The sequence below is a fragment of the Leucoraja erinacea genome, chromosome 2 (genome assembly GCF_028641065.1).
Source record: "Leucoraja erinacea ecotype New England chromosome 2, Leri_hhj_1, whole genome shotgun sequence".
NCBI classification, from domain to species: Eukaryota; Metazoa; Chordata; class Chondrichthyes; order Rajiformes; family Rajidae; genus Leucoraja; species Leucoraja erinaceus.
In genome coordinates, this window is record NC_073378.1 from 109476175 (window position 1) to 109492252 (window position 16078).

At 40.2% G+C, this 16078-nt stretch overlaps 1 protein-coding gene across 3 annotated transcripts in view; it reads left to right on the forward strand.

Moving 5' to 3' along the window:
• Positions 1-16078, forward strand: part of erp44 (endoplasmic reticulum protein 44) — a 317180-nt gene that overhangs the window by 299688 nt on the left and 1414 nt on the right. For all 3 annotated transcript variants that reach the window (XM_055663198.1, XM_055663208.1, XM_055663216.1), the window contains 5 exons: positions 6015-6072; positions 6266-6382; positions 7912-8023; positions 10097-10238; positions 14125-14227. In XM_055663198.1, the coding sequence (XP_055519173.1) occupies positions 6015-6072; positions 6266-6382; positions 7912-8023; positions 10097-10238; positions 14125-14227 (532 nt within the window). The remainder of the gene's footprint in view (positions 1-6014; positions 6073-6265; positions 6383-7911; positions 8024-10096; positions 10239-14124; positions 14228-16078) is intronic.

A 16078-nucleotide genomic window follows, 5' to 3' on the forward strand; every position in this document is an offset into this window, starting at 1 on the left:
GTCTGACTATGTCCGCTTAAAAAGAGAACAGGCAGTTGAATATGCTGTTATCAGGCACGGGTTAAGCATTTGAATAAATAATGATTCAAATAAAAGCTTGCATCTCTTCAAGCTACATAGACACAGTGGGATTTGTGACAACTAATAATGCTCTTCACTTAACTGATAATTAAATGTTGTTTGCAGCTGTTGTACACTTATCAAGAGCAAAAATTGGACTGTTTTTGTCAGGAAAATAACTTGCTTAACATATAATCCTGTAATATGACATGCGAATTTACATAGGGGTTGCCAGCATATGTCACACAGTAATACCTAAGGAATTGTGCTCTCTCAGCCGTGTTATGACAGATACTGAGCCTGCCTTTAAAAATCATCAGGATACCTCTGTGCAAAAAGTAGTATCCATATCAGTGCAGCACTGATATTATTTGTACTCTGTGTATTTATAAGCACTCCCATGCGATTTATTGTACATTGTATTATAAAATGAAGTTGCAGGGTGAGAAAATATATTTTTAAAAGAATTTCAATTTGCATTTCTGAGCTTTTATATTCTGTGGGAAGAGTCCATAAATAATGATGCAGGAAGCCATTCGCCAGTTTCACCCTCTCAATACTGTCTTCATGCATCACTGGATAAATATACCTCGTGCTCCCGATTGCACTTTGTTTTCATGGAAATGGCATTAGTGCCCTCCTATTTCAGCTTTATTCTGGTAATTTATCAGTCTTAGAATGGATTGAATTAGATTGCTCTAAGATCATTAGAAAATTTAACCTTGATCAGGCCATTTGGAGTTTCATGTCTACTCTGTTGAACACTAAGATCTTGGATGATCTTTTGCACCAGTGCCACTTTCCTGCATTAATCCCATATCCTTTGATACTTTAAAGCATCAACAATGATTATTTTGTATTTTTCATTTGTTTTTGCTAAGACAAATGTGGTTTTAATAGTGAAAATATAAAATAGCTTCTACACTAAAGTTGTATTTAAGTCGAGTTAAAGATGTTCACTGCTGTTAAAAGGAGTGATTCTAAATAAGCCTTTGTCGCAATATTTTTCAACTAGGTTAAAAGGGTTTAGGTATAGAGAGGAACTGTTAAACTGTTTAGACTGGTAAAAGCACTGCTATGGATAGTGGATCAAAGTCAGGGAAGTTCACAAGAATGGGGAAAGAGTTTAAGAGGTGGTCTGGCATTGGAGGTGGTTTCACTCGAGAGGTTATAGGGATTGGGTATTGATGCAAAGAGAAATACGTACTCAAGCGTAATTGGGTTTAAACGCAAGTGTGGGTGGATAAGGTCAATGCGAATTAGCACCAGAAAGCTACCCGACCTGGCCATCCTCCTCTGCCTTTTATAAGACCGTGGCTGGTTTCAACTCCATATACTATTTGTGATAACTCTTCATCCCCAATATCTATATACCTCAGCTTTAATACTCCAGGTTTCTGCTTCAATCAATCTATGGGAAAGGAAGTTCCAAAGACCAACCCTTTGTGAAAGAAACTTGTCCTAAATAGGCGATCCTTTAATTTTAAATAATTTTAGGTTTTCCCACAGAAGGAAACGTCCTCTCCACATCCCAAAAATGTGTTTTCTAAAGAAAAACCTCAACTATAAATCTAGAGAACTGTCACTGGAGAAGAATGCCTAATACCATTGAAGACTCGTGGCAGATAAAGGGAAAAGTGAAGTTAGAAATGCTCACTGTAGGAGAGATAATTCAAAATAAGCATTTGTCACGATGGTGGAACTTAAAGTTTGATCTTTGACTTTTTGGTTTTGGCTCCTTTTGGGTTTTAGTTCTTCAACATGTATCTGGATGCTGCAAAAACCTGAAATAAAAACAAAGTGCTGAAGATACATAGTGGGTCTGGTAGCATCTGTGATGATAGCCACTGAATATATGCAGCATTTTTTTTGTTTTTAATCGATATTTTAAATAATATTAGTGTGTAAAATATTGAGAGGTTTACAGAACTGAGATTGTATAAATCTTGAAAAATCAAAAAAACAGAAGACTGAAGATGGCCCTACTACACGTGTTTAAAGTTATGAATGGTATTGGTAAAAGTAGTTTTGTTCTGGGGGGGATACTCTCCAGAGGGTGATAAAAACTGCCCAGGGTATCATTGGACTCCCCCTGCCCACTCTGGAGGACATTTACCACTCCAGATGCCACAGCAGGACCTGTAATATCATGAAAGACATTACACATCCTTGTCACCACCTTTTCACACTGCTGCCCTCAGGAAAAAGGTACAGGTCGCTAAAGTCACGCACTGCTACCACAAGGAATAGTAGAAGCTAAAATAAGTAACATTTGGGGAAGTCAGAAAAGCGCGTGCAGAAAGGAACAGAGGAATATACAATTGAGACTAGATCTGAAGGAGGCACATGTGGAGCTTGAATCCATCTTTGTGCAAACCATGCATCAGAACAGCTTGGTTCAGATTACTTTAAATGCTAAATAATACAACCTAGCACCTGATGCACGGGTAGACACAAAATGCCCGAGTAACTCAGCGAAACAGCCAGCATCACTGGAGAGAGGGAATGGGTGATGTTTCGGGTCGAGACGCTTCTTCAGTCTGGCATTTTGTGGCATTTGTGTCTACCTTCGATTTAAACCAGCATCTGCAGTTCTTTCCAACACCTGGTGCACTGGGATTGGTCTTCACTGTCACAGATTGTTTGCTTGGTTGTGCATCGCCATCGTTAAGATTCCCTGAGCAGACTGTCAAAGAGTTTTGGCAGAATCCCTTGTCATCGGCAGTCTCAATTTAGCACCAAGACCTTGCTTAGTTGGTGAGAGGGTTCTCCCAATTGAAGTTGGAGTTTCCATCCCACTATATGTTGCTCTCGGGGTGGATGTGATGTACATAATATGACCATCCGCCTTCATATGGACTGCCTGTTTGCCAAGAAGATCCGTAAAGGAAAGCAGTGGCCTCTGTCAAGCTTTGTCGTGTGCAGCTGCAGAAAGGACTGTGTTCTGTAGGCTGTTCACAGGGACATACAGAGACTGTGTAGGAAGGGACTGCAGATGCTGGTTTACACTGAAGATAGACACAAAATGCTGAAGTAATTCAGCAGCATCTGTGGGTCACATTTTGGATCTGACCCAAAACGTCACCCATTCTTTCTCTCCAGAGATGCTGCCTGTCCCGCAGAGTTACTCCAGCATTTTGTGACAAACATCAACTGCCGCTGGAAGATCATCAACTAAAGGAAAGATACACTTATGAACCCTGAGGTTTATTGGCCATTCAGATGCCCGTGAATTAATGTTGCCGACTGGCAAGTTCCCACTTGCAGGATTATCTGCTGAGGGGTGTGATAATGTCTCTAACACCCACAGTAGTCTCTGAGAAGAAAGACCATATTGGGGTTCCAGCCACCTTGGACTTTCAAATCCTCTTGGATCAAACGATGAATGACATGCAACTGCTCTCTATCTCTCTCCGCCATTGCTAAGGCTGTGTTTTGGGATATGTTGTTTGACTAACGGCAGTAGTAAATGCTGGAAATGCTGTGTCAGGCAGCATCCAAAGAGAAACAATTAAAGATCACGGACCTTTGATTATAATTGACAAGCGATAGAGATGAAACTGGTGCAGAGTCTGTAACATGAAGGTGGCAAAGAAAGAATATGTCTGCAAACGAACAGAAGGAAGGGCAGGATAAATGATGAAAGACAATAGTACAAGGTGAAAGATGGCAGCAAAGATACCAGACAAGGACACGTCTTGCATTGCCTCCACTTGTATAGGAAACTAATGAAGGAAAGTACAGGTCTGTTTAGGCTGATTGAGTGGTTCAAGGGATCGCAGAGGTACCTTAACTATGCTGGGAGAGGGGGGGGGGGAATAGATATTTAATGGTGACCTCATTGGAAGTGTAGTTATCACAGAGCTTGATCAATGAGTGTTGAAGCTGGTGAGACACAATCTAGTTGGCGACAGTCCCATGTTGATTAGCCATCTTATAAATAAATACATTGATTGTCCCTTTTAGGATTGTAGCCATGTCGTATCTGAGTTTAATAATTCGGTCAACACATGTTCAAAGACTGATATCTTCAAATCCGTGATTATGTGAAACCTTACACACAAGACTCGTTTTATGGGTCCAGATATAGAAGACGATTGTTTGAATAGACATGCCGACACAAGTAAATTAATATCTTACATTTATAACACTCTCTTAAATGTGGATATCCCACCTTCTGAGATGTATAGGCGAGCATGGGAAGACGAGTTGGTTTATTAATTTCAAAAGATATATGGGAGGAAAGCCTAATTTACATACTACTGCTCTCTCAATGTCAGGCACTCCCTGCAATACTACTAAAATGCTGCACAGGCTATACTATTCAAAGACTAAATTGAATAAGATCTTCCCAACTGTCTCCCCTATCTGTGATAAATGCCACCTCCAAGAAGCGACCTTAACCCATTCCTTTGCATCCTGTATAAAGATATAAAAATTCTGGACGGGAATATTCGATATTTTCTCTAAAACACTTAAAATTAAACTGGATTCAGATACAAAACTAATAACTTTTGGTATGTCAGAGGCCTGTTCTAAGTTAATGATACTTCAAAGATGCTTCCTTGACTACGGCCTAATAACTGCGAAAAAACTCTTACTGAAATTCTGGAAAAAGACAACAGTTCCCACAGTGAAGATGTGGATTACTGACATGTCCAAGACATTACATTTAGAAAACATAGGTTTGTTTTGGCTGAGAAAGCAGACCAATTCTTCAAAACATCTTTGGTAGTTTAGGGGTCTTTTCTTCTTTCTCTTTTGCATTTTTCTTCTTTTTCTTCATTCTTTCCTTTATTCTCTTTTTTTGATTTATGTATTAATGTTAAAAATGAAGCTGTATGAAATTTGTATAACTTTCATGTTGATTGCTTTATTCTTGTACAATTGCCTCTAATAATATAAATTCCCCCCAAAAAAATACCCAATGACTTGGCTTCCACAGCCGTCTGTGGCAATGAATTCCATCTGGCCCCTTGATGAGCCTGTCCCTTGTGAAGGCTTGTGACCTCTCAAATCGTAGTCTCCCATCAGAGCAGACTGACGTACCCTAGTCTCCTCGCCTTCCATTGCCTTTCCCTGTTTTAGCTCATCTTCACGTCATCCTCGCTGTACCGCTGTTGCTGCAGAGTGTGTTTTCTTTTATGAGCCACGCTAGTTTCCAGCAGTCGGCGCAGCAAAGTCATAGCAGCCGTGAACTCTGTACGCAGCAAGTGTCAGGAAAAGCACAAGTATAGTTTTTGCAGGGGTTTCCACATAAAAATCACCCCAATGTTTTTCTAAACTTAGTTTCTGCCATTTCCATGATTTATTTTCGATTGGGTGTCATCACTAACATTGCACCTGTTTAGCAAATGATCAAAACAGAATGAATTCCACATGTGAGACAATTCAGTTTAAATTGTGGGCTGTTTTCGCTTTCAGCAGAACTCTGCACCTTCATGCAGTGTCCCAGAAATTCAGCAGAATGATGCTCGGAACGTGACACTTTGTTTTCTGAAAGAAAATCAAAGAAGTGTTATTTGTAAGGAAATCAGAAATGATAAAAAAAATCTTTTATAGGATTTGGTGAGATGAATGAGGAATATTTGTTTTCAGTGTAATTACTGTAATGGGTGGCCATAACTGTCTCACTTTGAAATGAACAAAGCTGTTAGGTTTTTTAACCTCATAGTTATTAGGATGTGGATTAACCTACCCACAGACTAGGGGTTCATAATTTATAATTTTAGAAGGGAAATGGGTAAATATTTGTCAATTACCTTTAGTCCCTTAAACCCTGAGCATCTATCTCCTTGAAGGGCCAGGGAGATGGATTGGACACTGCCGTACAGGGGATAATTCATTTGTTCACTACGCAAGTTACCCGTGACTAATTCTAAGTAAAGCACTACTTGCTTTGAACTACTGTGCATGATATATGTCCTGATTGCTCTAATTCGTTTTTGTTTTAGGAGCGTTGCAAAACCAGAGAGGTATAGTGGAGACAACATAATTTACAAGCCACTTGGGGTATGTTCATAACTCACTTTGTCAGTAATTACTCTTAGTACGCAATTTATGTTCACCACAAAATTCACCCTTTTCTTCATATTTTGATAAACATTAAGATGGAGTTTCTTGCAGCTGTGACACGGTTGCATGTTTCAGTATAAAACTTTATTTTTTTTCTAATTTCATGTCCATATGTTACTCTGTTCTGTAGATGAATACGCCTGATATGGTATACTTAGGTTCGTTAACCAACTTTGACCTGGCATTTGCCTGGACTCAGGATAAATGTGTTCCACTGGTTAGAGAAATAACGTTTGAGAATGGAGAGGTAAGCATGGATTTAATCTGCATGTATAGGACTTCAACAAAATATCGACTTTGGTTTAAGTTTAAATTTCAGCGGGATTCATTGCTTAGCCCAAATAACACTATATTTGGGCATATTTTTTTAAACTTTAAGGGCAGACCATCCACCTTATTATGAATATGCATCAAAGTTACCGTAACTTGTATCTTTTTTAAACTGCTCTTTTGATAATCTCTTGAAAAGCCAGCAAGCATGGTCACAAGGTAGTTCACATTTGATTAGTTTCACAATGGTACCAATCCAGATGTAACGATGCAATAACAAGTGTTGCCCATGTTCAACTAATATTTCGGAAATATTGCTCTTTGCTCTCAAATAGTGAATGTTATAATTCTATCCTTCCACCATTCAATATGTCTTTCAAGATTGGAGAGGAGTAGCCTAGAACTGGGTCACATTTTCAAAATAAGGTATTAGTCATACCTTTCTTCATCCAGGCAATGATGAATGAGGATATTTAGGATAGAATTTTCTTTTTTGGATATCACCGGATCTGTGATCAGTACGGGACAGTGGCACTTGAAATAAGAGATCAATGTCATCTTACTAAATGGTGCAACTGGCATGAAGGCAAATGGTACATTTCTGCTTTTATTTCTTGTATTTTTATCATGGCCAGGAATGACCAGACATATTTTACAACAGTAAGACTGCAGACATATTTTAAAACATTTTACAGTAATGACTTGCTGGCAATCACTCCATTTGTAGAATGTACGGAAAAACTCTCACAATGTATACTGTGAATAACAATCCTTTTCAAATGAATAATACAAATGGCAACTGTACTCAGTAATAAATATTTGCAAGAATCTTCCACACATTCGCTGGTTGAAAATGCAATTGGTTTTCTTAGCAATATGGCTAAGGTAGAAGTGGGGGGTAGCCCCACTGACTAAATGTTCTTGCTTTGGGCTTTCATTATAAAGTTTTGCTTGTTTTAATAGCTGTCAAAATAGAATAGCTGTCAAAAGCGAGTACAAGACTCGGCTTGTACTCGCTAGAATTTAGAAGATTGAGGGGGGATCTTATAGAAACTTACAAAATTCTTTAGGGGTTGGACAGGCTAGATGCAGGAAGATTGTTCCCGATGTTGGGGAAGTCCAGAACAAGGGGTCACAGTTTAAGGATAATGGGGAAATCTTTTAGGACCGAGATGAGAAAAACATTTTTCACACAGAGAGTGGTGAATCTCTGGAATTCTCTGCCACAGAAGGTAGTTGATGCCAGTTCATTGGCTATATTTAAGAGGGAGTTAGATGTGGCCCTTGTGGCTAAGGGGATCAGGGGGTATGGAGAGAAGGCAGGTACGGGATACTGAGTTGGATGATCAGCCATTATCATATTGAATGGTGGTGCAGGCTCGAAGGGCCGAATGGCCTACTCCTGCACCTAATTTCTATGTTTCTATGTTTCTAACTGATCTTAAATGCATTTGAGGACTGATTATTTTAGACTGAATATTCTTAATGATTTATTTTACATTTTAGGAGTTGACGGAAGAGGGCCTGCCATTCCTTATACTGTTCCACATGAAAGAGGACAATGAAAGCCTGGAAAAATTCCAGCATGAAACTGCACGTCAGTTGATCAGTGAAAAAGGTGATTCTGCGGTACTACTTAATTAATTTCTCTGACTACATACGGTATATTTAATTACTGGGTTAAATCTGTAAACCATATGTTCACTTAAGCAATGATTGCCCCAACCACATGGCAGCTTAAAAATATAAAACCTCTGAAGCCCCTCTTTGACGCATTATCATACAAACTTTAACACCAGAAGTTAATTGAAATGATCAAATGCATGGTCAGAGATGGATCCAGGGGAATATTTTCACGGAGAAAGTAGGTGGAGAGGCAGAATTTTTAAAGAGAAACTTCCAGAATTTAAACTTCAGCAGCTGGGCACATCAGCCATTTCTGAGGCAATTAAAACTGGTAGTGCTCAATAGGTCAGAATGACAAGTGGAATAACAAGCAGGATTTTAGAGATAGAAGGGATTAAGGGCAACATCACAAAGCAAGGAAGAGAATTTGCTTGTCAATTTCATCACCATTTCCAGCGCCTCTTCCTTTTCTGGATTTCTCTGGGAGGCTGTTCATTGACCTTAACTGCAAACTCACTGATTCCCAACGCTACCTCCCTCATCCTGTCACTTGTAAGGATGCCATCCTTTTCTCCCAATTTCTTCATTTCAGCCGCATCTACTTTCAAGACGCACCCTTGCATTCCAAGACATAATGAATCCTTTTACAGAGCTGCCAAGTAGTTCTGATTTTCCATATTTTGTACGGAAATGCGATTAGAATACTGATGTACGGTTTTGTGTTGTTAAATACAGATTTTAAATACGGAGTTCAGTTCAGTCTAAAGAAGGGTCTCGACCAGAAATGTCACCCATTCCTTTTCTCCAGAGTCGCTGCCTGTCTGCTCCAGGTTTAAATAGAGTGCTGTCAGTTTAACGCGTAGCAATTTTAACGAAGAGTTGTGTGTTCTAAATATAGTGCTACCAGCTGGAGCGCTGTGGGCTTTAAACATAGCGCTATGGCCACAGCTCTATGGGTCACAGACTGTTCAGGAAATCTTTGTCAAAGTCTTTGGAATTCTCTTTCTCAGTGGAAGTTGAAGCTTTGATTATTTTTCAGGCAATGGTAGAATTCTGAATAAGCCTAGTGGTGAAAGGTTACCAGTGGGATTGCAGTTACAATGGGATTGGCCTTGATTTTACAGAACGGTGAGTGGGCTCAAGGGGGAGAGAGGGAGGGGTGGAGAGAGGGAGAGGATGGAGAGGGGAGGGAGAAGGAGGGAGAGGGAGAGAAAAAGGGAGTGAGGGAGAAAAAAGGAAGGGGGAGGACGAGAGAGGAAGGGTGGGAGGGAAAGAGAAAGGGAGGAAGAGTGGAAGGGAGAGAGAGAGAGAGAGAGGGAAGGAGATGGCTTCTACATCATCATCTGGTGCTAAAAGCAGGAAGCAGCCGTTCAAACAGCAGTATACAAAGAGATGGCAATTAATGCACTGTCAAGTAAGGTGCGTAGAAGACATGTCAATTGGTAGCAAAATTATGCATTCTTGTACTCTTACATGGGTATGACTGCACATAAAAAATAATTTTCCTTTTCAGCAAAATGATTTCCTCAGCAAAATACTGGAATGCTCTGACAAAATTTGGCAGCTCTGCTTTTAAGGAAATATTGCTTATCTTCTCCTGTGTTTGATAGAGCTCTCTCTTCATGAATGAAAAATATTGGAATGAAAAGATTCCATATAAAAAATAAAGGTAGAAAAATCATTGCACCATTAGAAAAATCAAAGGCACCATTATCCAAGCTAAACTTTACAGCCCCGGCTACTAATTGAGATCATATGCCATTCTTTTTACTTTATGAAAACATTGTATCAGTTTTTTTGCTTATTGGCATTTTTTTTGTGGTGCGACCCTTCTTTAGACTGATTGTAGTAAGGAGATGTGGTCTCTTTGAAGAAGGGTCCCGACCCAAAACATCACCTATCTATTTTCTGCAGAGATGCTGCCTGGCCCGCTGAGTTACTCCAGCATTTTGTGTCTAGCTTTTATTGGAATGTTTAAATGAATATCATCTGACTGTCAATGCACTGTTAGTTCAACTAAAGAACCTCAATGTTTACGATGTTAACCCATGATTAAATCATCCAGGTACAATAAACTTCCTACATGCTGACTGTGACAAGTTTCGTCATCCTCTCCTGCATATACACAAGACGCCAGAAGACTGTCCAGTTATCGCTATTGACAGTTTTAGGCATATGTATGTCTTTCCAGATTATAAAGACATAGAGTAAGTATAACTTTTCCTTGTGCAACCTAATATGTTGAGGAAACATATTCACTGGTGCTTCTCAATGTCTTGCAGATCATTGCTCAATTACAATATTACATTTTGGTTTACAATCCCTGTTATCCCATGACTGCAAACATTTTTTTTTCCAAATTCACTATTTCCCAGGGTGGAAATGTCAAAAAATAGAGGGCATGGCCTTAACATCAAAGGGGCAAGGTTTAAAGGTGAGGTGTGATTTAAGAGCTTTTTGGATAGGAACATGGATGTGCAGTGGATGAAGGGGCATGGATCATGTGCAGGAAGAGGAGATTAGTTTGATTTACACTCTGTTTGGAACGGACATTGTGGGCGACAGTCTACGTTAAGGTAGTTCAGCTAATGGAAATTCACCCTTACAGAAGTCACAAATCACTCAAAATATCTGGGATTTTTAATAAAAATGTGTTCTTCCAAAATTAACATGGAAACATCGTAAATAGAAGCCAATTGTTTTCACTCTCATCGCTTGATGCAAGTGCAGAAGGCCTGGTTTTGTGTTATGCAAGGTCACAATATGAATTTCAATTTGCAACTTCCCCTCCCTCAGGTAATGCGAGTGTCTATTTAATTGGAGAAATTGAACTCGGACTGGGTGACAGTTTTGCAGAATACTTTGATTCTGTTCACAAGAGTGACCCTGAATTTTCAGCTGCCTGTCTCTTTAATTCTCAATCACAGTCGCATTCTTATCTGTCTTTGGTCTCTTGCAAAGTTTCGATGAAAGTCAATGTAACCTTGAGGGCTTTGAGTCGTGGGTTGTCTGGGGGGTGGGGTGGGAAGGTGGAGGCATTTACAATAATTGTGTTTAAAAGGCTTTTCGATAGCAACGTGGACATGCAAGGAATGGAGTGTATTGGACCATGTGCAGGCAGAGGAGATTAGTTTATTTTGGCATCATGTTCAATACACACATTGTGCCCAAAGGGCCAGTTCCTGCACGGTATGGTCCTTAAAGGTATCTCATCTTGTATCTATCACACTACAGCCCTCAGGACTGAACACTGAATTGAACAATTTCAGATTACCAGACTTTCGAGTTTGGGTTAGATCTAAGGTAAAATCATCGACCTGTAACACAAACTGTTTTTCTCTATCCATAGAAGCTGTCTGACTGCCTCGGCATTCCCAGCACTGCTTTTTATTTCAGTGTTCCATCAACTATTGTTTTCTGGTAAATTCTATTCATAGTTCCAATCTTGCTTTTATCTTTTGTATTTATTTCCATCCCTCCATTCCAATTTCCCCCAGGCAGATAAACTGTTAACAAGTGATCAACACACTCTCTCAGCCAACAGCAGTTGGTGCATCATACATCTTCCTTTGATCACAGACATTCTCTTTGTACTCGCCATCTCTTTCCACATCTTGAAAGCATAAAACAAGACTGTTTTCTAACTTTTTCTTTCTCTGAAGGGAGATTGTTCGAATGGAACACTAACTCTTTCTCTCTCCAACGGTTATTTGCAGCATTTTCTTCATTGCAGATGCTGGAGATCTGAAATATGTAAAATAAAACAAAACATACTGAAAATGCTCAGCTGGTGAAGTAGCATCTTTGGAGAATCCGGTTGCAATGAAAGGTCATCATCCTGAAATTTTAATTCTGTCTCTACTTCCAGAGAAGTCACCAGACCTGCATTTTCCATTTTTATTCCATCTTCACTGTGTTTACTTTCGGCATGCTATGTAACGCACGGGTGACTTCAGAAATGTTTTTACATTTAATTGAATCGTTAGCAACTTTTTCTGTGACTTTTCTAATGGCAATGTTAGGTTTAAGTCATCTCCCTATTTACACCTCATCCAGATCGAGCAGAGCTTTATTCACTCACCCTTACCTCCCTCATTCATTGGCACCAATAACACTTGACACTTAATAAATAAAGACAGAGTGCTGGAAAAACTCCGCTAATCAGGCAGCAGCATCTCTGGAGACCATGAATATGTGATGTTTCAGATCTGGGCCCTTCATACTGATTGTGATGGATGGTGTGGGGGGGGGGGGGGGGGGGGGGGGGGGGGGGGGGGGGGGGGGGGGGGGGTGGGGGGGGGGGGGGGGGTGGGGGGGGGGGGGGGGGGGGGGGGGGGGGGGGTGGATGTGTGAGTGATGGAAAGATAGAGGGGCAAGACAAAGTCTGGTGTGTTATACGTGGATACAGGTGAGGGGGAGGGGCAGGTTTGACAGGCAGGTGGTTGGACAAAGACCAGCGATGACAAGACAGTGGCGCAGCGGTAGAGTTGCTGCCTTACAGCGCTTGCAGAGCCAGAGACCTGGGTTTGATCATGACTACGGGTGCTATCTGTACGGAGTTTGTACGTTCTCCCCATGACCCCATGGGTTTTCTCGGAGATCTTCGGTTTCCTCCCACATTCCAAAGACATACAGGTTTTTAGGTTAATTGACTTGGTATAAGTATAAATTGTCCCTAATGTGTGTAGGATAGTGTAAGTGTGCGGGGGTCGCTGGTCGGTGCGGGCTTAGGTGAGCCGAATGTTGTATCTCTAAACTAAACAGAACAAAAGATGTGCGATAGGATAGCAGTGTGAATTGGAAGCCAGAGGAAGGAATATAGGTGGGAGGGGTATGGGAGAAATGGGCATGCTTCATTTAAAACACAACCTAACGTTTCCTCGTCCTTTCAGAATATAATTGATGTGAAATGTTATTGTTTCGAACTCCACTAATGCTACATTAAATATTTGGGTCAATATATACAGGGGTACTATGATATTCAAGTCAAGTCAAGAGAGTTTATTGTCATGTGTCCCAGATAGGACAATGAAATTCTTGCTTGCTGCAGCACACAACAGTATTGTAAACAAAAATACAGAACAGTTCAGTTCAATATACACATAAACAAGCAGATAAAGTGCAATAGGCTGTTACAGTTCAGAGTCTGTTTGTTGGCAAGTTAATAGCCTGGTGGCTGTGGGGAAGAAGCTGTTCCTGAACCTGGGTGTAGAATTCCAGGCTGTTTTAGGATGTGCGTAAAAATTTACTGCAGTAAGATGCATATTTTTTTTAAGCAATTCCTGTGCCTTCTGATGTGATGTTCAGAACATCCATATCATACAATTAGTAGCTTAACGGAGTCCCACTGTATAAGATTCATTTTTCAGAGCTGTGGGGCCCAACTAACAGCAGTCCAAGATTGTGGCAAATTTGACATTTTATAGATAAAATTGATCTGCTTTTTAGCACTTTGTAGTAAGTGACAATAGATGATCTAAGATGAAATTTAAATTGATCTTCATGCAGCATTTATCTCTGGTATGAATGCAATTACTCCACACTAGAGGACCATTTGAAAACATTCAGTCAATACCAGCTACCTGACTGGAGTTTGTATTTGTAAACTCTGTGTTCGACACATGCTGCTGGCTTTTTGGGCTGTTACACAGAAAGGCTGTTGCAGGTGCTATGCACTGTGGGAGTTATTATTGGCCTATCAATAGACTGTCGTTGCCGTGTGTCCTCAGGGGTGGGGGAAGAAGATTCCTAAAATCCAGGTATCTAGACTGCTGCTCATCTTGTATATCCCTTTCAATTAAATAGCCTCTGACAAACAAAAAAGGATCAATTGAAATTGACTTTTTTTAAAGAGCAAAAGGATGGAGGAAATCAGCAGGTCAGGCAGCATCTGTAGAGGAAAATAGACAGATGGCATTTCGGGTCAGGACATTTCTTCAGATGCTGCCCAGACCTGCTGAATTCCTTTAGCAGTTTCTTTTATTGCTCAAGATTCCATAATCTGCACTCTTGTGTCACTGACTTTTTAATTTATTTCCCTTTTCATGCTCTGTAATTTACACAAATATGTGTCTTTCTTTATTTTAATTTTAGCACCCCTGGCACACTGAAGCAATTTGTATTGGATCTGCACTCTGGCAAATTACACAGGGAATTTCACCATGGTCCAGATCCCACTGATGTAGTTCCTGGACAGGTAAGAAATAAATAACTTAAAATACATAAGTAACATTTGTAAGTTTTAAAGTTCCACAGAAATTGGAACTGTAAATATATAATTTTTGTCCAATTTATGCAGAACAGATTTCCATGAAAATAAGTTAATCCGGACTCAGAGCTGTGTAATTATTTACTAATTAATAAACAGATACAAGTGGCCAAAAGTTATTTGGAGAGAAAACAGCAGTTTTAACAAAATAAATGCAGCAGCCAGGCTAACTTGCATTTATACTTTGTACGGCATCACTTAATTTGTAGAGCACAGAATATTTTGAAATTATTGAAAATACCACAAACCCAGTTGTTAAGTTTAAGACTGATAAAAGGCTTAAATTATGTTAGAACATTGTCATATAATTACCAATTTTAAATAAGAAAATCTTTATTGGCTTATTGCTTTGTAGCCCTTGTTCCTGATGTTGGGGGAGTCCAGAACTAGGGGCCACAGTTTAAGAATGAGGGGTAAGCTATTTAGAACGGAGACGAGGAAACACCTTTTCACACATAGAGTTGTGAGTCTGTGGAATTCTCTGCCTCAGAGGGCGGTGGAGGCTGGTTCTCTGGATACTTCTAAGAGAGCTAGATAGGGCTCTTAAAGATAGCGGAGTCAGGGGATTTGGGGAGAAGGCAGGACCGGAGTACTGATTGGGAATGATCAGCCATGATCACATTCATTGGCAGTGCTGGCTCAAAGGGCTTAATGGCCTACTCCTGCACCTATTGTCTATTGTCAATCTGAATAGAATCAATGTTGGTATTAAACTCACTTCATGTGAAAATACAATATCTCCATGTGAAATTAAAAATATCAGCATGTTTACATAAATAAAAGCTTAATGTATGTGGCTTTTAGCAGTAATTTTGTGCTCTGTCTGCACTCCCTGCAGAAAATTAAACTGTCCTGTGCGATCGGATAACATCTTACTACATTGCTGTTGTCTGAGTAATACCCATTTATCCTAAATTTGTTTTATTTTAGTAGCAATTGTGAGGTTTCTGAGTACTTAGAAGCACACGATAAAATAGGCCGAAGTCAGCATGGTTTTGTGAAAGGGAGATCTCTTGCCTGACAAACCAGTTGGAATTCTTTGAGGAAGTAAATAGCAGGACAAAGGAGTCGGGGGTATGTGGTTTACCTGGATTTTCAGAAGGCCTTTGATAAGGTGCCATAGATGAGGCTGCTAAGGGAGATGAGAGCCCATGGGAAGATACTAGCATGTATAGCAGGTTGGCTGCAAGGCAGAAGGGAAAGGGTGACAATAAAGGGGGCTTTGTCTGGTTAGCTGCCAGTGACTAGCGGAGTTCCGCAGGAGTCTGTGCTGAGCCTCCTACTCTTCATGTTGTATATCAATGATTTGGATGAAGGAATTGAAGGCTATGTGGCCAGATTTGCAGCTGATACAAAGATAGGTGGAGTGGCAGGTAGTGTAGAGGAAGAATGGACTCTGCAGAAGGGCTTGGCACTTGAGAGATTGGGTTGAGAAGTGACAGGTGGAATACAGCGCAGCAAAGTGCAGTCATGCATTTTGGTAGTCGGAATGAAAGCGTAAACTATTTTCTAACGGGTTTAGAGTTCAGAAATTGGAGGTGCAAAGGGACTTGAGAGTGTTGGTTCAGGGTTCACAAAAAGTTAATTTGCAAGTCTAATCGGTAGTAAGGAAGGCGAATGCATTGCAAGCATGTATTTCAAGAGCTAGAATACAAAAACAGGGATGCAATGCTGAGGCTTTATAAGGCACTGGTCAGACTGCATTTGGAGTATTGTGAGCAGTTTTGGGCCCCATATCTGAGGAAGGATGTGCTGGCATTGGAGAGGGTCCAAAGGAGG